Source organism: Panthera onca, chromosome B1 (genome assembly GCF_046562875.1).
Source record: "Panthera onca isolate mPanOnc1 chromosome B1, mPanOnc1 haplotype 2, whole genome shotgun sequence".
In the NCBI taxonomy this organism is placed as follows: Eukaryota; Metazoa; Chordata; class Mammalia; order Carnivora; family Felidae; genus Panthera; species Panthera onca.
The window spans coordinates 132,719,679-132,725,945 of NC_138342.1; the positions used below are offsets into that span (position 1 = coordinate 132,719,679).

Consider the following 6,267-nt stretch of genomic DNA (forward strand, 5'->3'; position numbering starts at 1 on the left):
GGTAAGTCTATTTCTTAAATATTTACTAGCTACCATATAAAGATATTTTGTGATTAGCTGAAAATAAGTTTATAAGAACTGCGATTACACCAACGTAACAAATTACCTGAAGATGTGCTTTTGACTGGGAGAATCCTGGGTTTAGGTTTCATTTTAATTTTGTCCTTTTCAATTTCCTGGTCTTCACTTTGAGATTCAGGTAAGGGAGCTCCAACCACATCTCCACAACCACCAGGTGCCATGTCCTCATCATTTTTGGCAGAGAAAGCTGGCTCTTCTTTTGTCATGTCAATGTTTGATTTCTTGGTTTTCAAAAAAGATAGTTTTGGGGAATTCTTTTCTTCATCATCTGATAAATGGAAATCATTCATTTTTTTCTTATCTGAATTTTCATCTACTGAGGTATCAGAAAAATCACCTAAGGAAACTGAAAAATGGGAGAGAAAAACTGTTTTCCACAGTCTTTTTTAAAGTTGTGAAGTTTACATTAATCAAAAAGACAACCTTAAAAACTAATCTTTAAGGTTGTAAAATGAACTTACAGCTAGAATGGATGCAAGTCTGCTTTACCAACAGGTCTGCAGTTCTAAGACACAGCTAACTTAGGGAGTTTTTGTCGGTATTGATGAAATAAAAATTTCAATTTCATTAATTTATTCAAAACATACTTACTGAGTGTGAAGAGTGTGCCAAGCCCTACACTCGCTCTGAGAATCATCCAAAGGTCCCGCAAAATAACAATGACATGGGATATTTAAGCTGGGTTTTGGACTGTAAAGCTTTTATCTGCAAATGACGTCATTATATAAAATCAAGAACATTGATAAGTGAAAGAATTTTACTGGTTATTTGCTAATTATATTTTTTTCCATAAAAATTTCAGAACTACAATTTCATGCATACCAGAGTATTAGCTTTTACTATGAGAAGGTTGATAAAGAATGCTAACTTAACTATATAGCAATGATTTAACTATTATTCTGATTATTTTTAAAGACAATATCAAGAGCTATTCACTGAATATTAAAGTATAATACACTGACTTGTGAGGTTGTAATTATGTGTCTTTACACTTGAAACCTAAAATGCTAATATTTTTACATAATCAAAGAACCAAATTAAAATACCAGTGCCGATATGCTAGGCTTTTAAAACAGAGCCCCTATTATAGCCAAAAAATCTGACTTATAAAAAGCATTACAAAAGTGATTCTGATGTGCACCAAAGTTTAGTTCCACAGGCCCTAGTTTTCAATTCGCTGGAGGGTCTCATAGGGTCAACACTCGTGTCCAACATGGTTTACAACTGACAGACATCCTTTCACTGCAAACCTATCAATTAATTTACATTTTCAGTATACACGCTCAGAAATAAACAAAGACAATCCTACAACTTCTTAAAAGTTCTGAATGGCTTTTTACTCATTAAAAAGTTGGAAATTTAAAACCAGTGTATTTATAGGTATTTTTTTAACGTAAGTGATTGTTTTTGTAGGGATGGGCTAAATGCAACTAAAGAAGCAAAAAAAGGACAAGTGGTTTACTTTTGCATATTCACACATACCAATCTCATCACTGTCAAAGTCATCAGAGTATTCAGAACTTCTTTGCCTGGCTGAGCGGGCTGTAATTGCTTTTATTAGCTCATCCTGAAACGAGACAATTAAGATTAATTTCCACCCAAACAGAGAAGTCTCATATTTAGAATTAGTTCTTTAAACAAATAATGCTTGATTAACTGCTTTCAAACCCAGGTTTCATTCATATAACACATAATCCTTATGCCATGCACCCAAACCCTCAGACTCCATTGTAACACCACCGACAAGATCCCTCTCCTCATGGAGCTTACAGTTAAATCGGAGGAAACAGGCAATATCAAATAAATGAATTACAGGTTGTAATCAGGGTGGGAGAATAATAAACAAGGCAGGACTCAATTTATACAGGATTTATTACACACTGGCATTTTGGAAGAAACTGGTCCTTTTTGTGATCTTTTGTTTTAGCATATTGTGGTAATACATGTAATCCATACGGCAAACTTAGAAGCTGAGTTCAAAATTGCAGTGACTAGACAGAGAAAACTGAAATGGTATTATGTCACAACAGAAAAAAAAAAAAAAACTTACATGCAAATTTAAAGTTGCTATATAACTTAACTTTTAAAAGCTGATTTAAAATTTCAAAAGATAGTATACTAGTCTGAAAGCCACACAGAAGAGTTGGTAACACTGGAGCCCACATATGATCTCCAAAGGAAATGCAAAATCTCCAAAGGAAGGTAGGATTTCCTCCTGCATTTTACAGGGTCATTCCTAGAATCATTTTGAGTCCATCGTTACAAATACAGAGTTAACCTTGTCAAGTCACTCAAAATAAAAAAGGTTTGAAATACTTTACCTGGAAAGTAGTCCTTTTCGTGACTTTTGGACTCTTTGTATAAGCCAAAGTTGTGCTAAAAACTTCATCAGACATAGTGTTTCTTTCTTTTTTTCTTTTTTAAATCTTTATAAAATGGCTAATAGGCAAGGGAAATAATTCAAATTCTGATGGTGCCTGAAATATACAAAAAGAAATCAGACTTTTTTGCACATTTGAGAATTTCTATTACTACCCGTTAGTGCAAAGAGAACAAAAGAGCCAACAAAAAACAATTGAGAAAAGCATCTCATATGAACATTAAGCTAATAATCACTTAAATATGTAGAGTTCTTCTAAAGAAATATAAAATTCTCACCAGTTTGTTATCAAAGTCAAATTGAAGTTATCCTAAAATTATTTTGCAATTATTTTAAGGATGATCAAATAAATGACTGCAACAGGTTAATATGATAAAATGTTGCCAATTAAAATACAATATCTTATTCACCTCTCTTCCATCCCCAAAGTATAACATTGTCCAAGAAAGAGCCATACCTTATTTAGAAAACTACCAAGGAGACTGGCAGCATAAAAGATACACCCAAGAGCGCTACCAAAAAAGCAAAACAAAACAAAAACAAAAACAAAAACAAAAACAAAAAAACCTTGCGTACAGTTCTAGTGAAAGACAAAGATCATAATGCTAAACTGCAATAGCGATATTTTTTTCCAGTCGCTCTTCCTTCCCATAAAAGTGCTAATAGGGCGAACTAAAAACAAAACGAAGCCTCCGTGATAGGCAGCATTAAAATCACTGCACAAGTGGGCCCGTGAACCTTTCTCGTGCTAGGAGTGGAGGTTCGGGCCTCCGTCACCCTGCCATCCACTGCAGCGCGCGGCCGGGAACCGCTCTTGCCAGGCCAGGTGGCACCCGGGTCCCCGCCGGCTCCGCACTGCACCGCGCCGACAGACAGCCCAGGTCCCAGCACTCGACCGGCCCGTGCACACCGAACGCTGTCCCAGTCCCCTTCCTCCGAGACCCCGGGACCCGTGTTCTGTACCCACCCAGCCGATCCTGCGGTGAGCTCCCCGCTACCCTAGGGACTGAGCGCCTGGCCTTGGGCAAGAGCCTCTCGCCAGGGCCTGGGCCTGCCGGCTCTTGGAGACTGTCACTGATCTGAGGAAAGAGGAGGGACTAAAAGCGGAGATGGGAGGAGGTTGCTAGGAAACAGCGTCTCTGGGAGGAAGTGACTTCCTCACCGCCAGGTCTCTCGGGTACCCGACACCGCTCTTCCGCCTGACGCGTCGCTGGGGCAACCGCCCAGACGGAGGAAATGACGTCACCCCTTTGGGTCCTGGGGAAAGGGTGCATTAAAGCCTACTGTGCTACTGCAGTTGCCTAGGAGACAGGACCCCCCCAGGCTCCCACCCGGGACCAAGCCATGCGCTTGCTAGAGGACTGAGAGCCCTTACCTCCACCTGTTTAAGTCAAAGCAGAATCACCGTTTTGTCAGAGTTAGGATTTGAAGTTTTGCGAATCGGAGTAGTGTACTGACAGATGGGACAGAATAGCTACAGAGAGACATTTGCAGACTGAGACCAACTGCCCCCATTGAATCCTGGCACTCCTTCTCTATACCCGTGAGATGTCATGCAAATTTTGCCGCCCCCCTACCCCGTTTCCTCTTCTGAAAAAGGAAAAAGCCACTTTAGAGGGTTGCTGTGAGTATTGAATGAAATAATGTAGGTGGAACACCTGCAAGAGTCCGGAGATGGCCTTCAGTCAATATTAGATACACTTTTTATGCAACAGACACAAAGTCCCTTGTCCACACAGCTGAAAACCCATTCCAAGTGTTTCTTTCATGGAAAGTGCCCCCCCCTCCTTTGTATACGAAGTGGATGGATAATCTGGTTACAATCAAGCCAGGCAATGAACAAAATAGTCTCATAGACTGGGGGACCACATTCTGCTGAAGTAACCAATATAGACATCACTTAGTACAGCAAATCCTTAAACAAACGAAAGACAGAAGCAGTTCTTTAAAGACTTCGAAATAACATGATTTCTACTATTTTTTATTTTTTTAAAAAATTTTAGTGTTTATTTATTTTTGAGAGAGACAGAATGTGAGTGGGGGTAGGGACAGAGAGTGTGGGAGACACAGAATCTGAAGCAGCAGCAAACAGCCTGACTTGGGCCTCCAACTCTTCCATTGAGATCATGACCTGAGCCAAAGTCAGCCAGTTAAGTGACTGATTGACCTAGGTGCCCCTCTACTATTTTTAACTTAAAAAAGACTTAGTCCTTGCTAAATTGTCCAAATGAATTCCCTGACTAGAAATTAAACTTGTTCCTGGTATTTTCCCCATATCTCTAAGGTTTATTAATTTTTTACTTATGCAACAATTATTTACAAATAAATCACATTGAGATTTTATTTATTTATTTATTTATTTATTTATTTATTTATTTATGTATTTATGTATTTATTTTAGATAGAATGGGGGAGAGGAGCAGAGGGAGAAAGAGAGAGAAAATCCCAAGCAGGCTCTACACTCAGTACAGACCATGACAGGGGTGGGCAGGGGTTGATCCCATGACCTTGGGACCATGACCTGAGCCGAAATCAAGAGTCAGGTGCTGAACCCACAGAACCACCCAGGTGCCCCCAGATATGTATTTAATAAATTAATGTATTGAAAGCTAAATGTACATCACAAGAACTAGGAAATTTAAAGACTATACTTTTAACAATATTTACAAGGCAACTTTAAAAATACTGTGCTCTGTTCATAGTCTACTTGTGTGGAAAACTCAGTTTGATCAATATTTCTTTAAGTTTGATGTTTTCAAACATTTTTGTGTCTTTGCATAAGAGAAATATTATCCATTCTTACCAGTGACTGTTAACTTTCTATTTCATATAAGTTATGGATAAACAAATATGATTCCATCATGGTACCCGTGCCCACAGTAAGAACACAGCATGCACATTGTCCCACTATGTGAAGTCCTTATTTTTCATGTTATATATTTATATTCATTCAAAAAAACTCTGCTCATTTTTTATCCATTGAGCTAATATATAGTTTTCACTTAGATGTAATTTAAGAAAACAAAATTCATGTGGCACCTGGGTGGCTCAGTCAGTTAAGTATCTGACTCTTGATTTCTGCTCAGGTCATGATCTCACTGTTTGTGGGATCAGAGCCCTGCATCAGGCTCTGTGCACAGAGTCTGCCTGGGATTCTCTCTCTCCCTCTCTCTCTGTCCCTTCCCCTCCCCTCAAAAATAAATAAATAAACTTAAAAAAAGAAAAAGAAAACAAAATTCATGAAAAATATTAGTGAAAATAACCTTTAAGAAAAGATCATTGGGGCTACTGGGTGGCTCAGTCAGTTATGCATTTGGCTTTGGCTCGGGTCATGATCTTGCAGTTCGTGAGTTCGAGCCCCGCATCGGGCTCTGTGCTGACAGCTCAGAGCCTGGAACCTGTTTCAGAATCTGTGAGTCCCTCTTTCTCTGCCCCTCACCCGCTAACACTGTCTCCTCTGTCTCTCAAAAAATAAATAAATGTTTAAAAAAATTAAAAAAAAAGAAAAGATCCTGTCCTTTCCACAGTACCCACTAGATTTTTATTTTCAACTTAGTACAAAATAATTAATAAACAATATTAAGCTATCCTTTACAAAGCTACAGCAAACAAAGACAGTTAACCTGAACTTATTGTACACAAGACGTAAAGCACAGTATTTTTCTATTACCTTAAGCTGCAGAATATTATGTACTTTATCAATATTTTCAGGTAGCTTCAGTATAATATGTTAATAACAACATATGATACCTGAATTAATACTATTATTTTTATCTAACACAGTTTGCAATAAATACACAATTGTT

At 38.1% G+C, this 6,267-nt stretch overlaps 1 protein-coding gene across 3 annotated transcripts in view; it reads right to left on the reverse strand.

Annotated features, from left to right (window-relative positions):
- The window catches only part of MAP9 (microtubule associated protein 9), a 37,336-nt gene extending 33,769 nt beyond the window's left edge, over positions 1–3,567 (reverse strand). For 2 of the 3 annotated variants that reach the window (XM_060653927.3, XM_060653926.3), the window contains exons 1-4: positions 3,429–3,567; positions 2,403–2,558; positions 1,564–1,648; positions 107–427 (exon numbers count right to left, since the gene is read on the reverse strand). In XM_060653927.3, coding sequence (XP_060509910.3) covers positions 107–427; positions 1,564–1,648; positions 2,403–2,477 — 481 coding nt within the window. In that variant the 5' untranslated portion in view covers positions 2,478–2,558; positions 3,429–3,567. The remainder of the gene's footprint in view (positions 1–106; positions 428–1,563; positions 1,649–2,402; positions 2,559–3,428) is intronic. The other variant, XM_060653928.3, reaches the window with a different exon arrangement.
- Between the last annotated feature and the right edge of the window lie 2,700 nt (positions 3,568–6,267).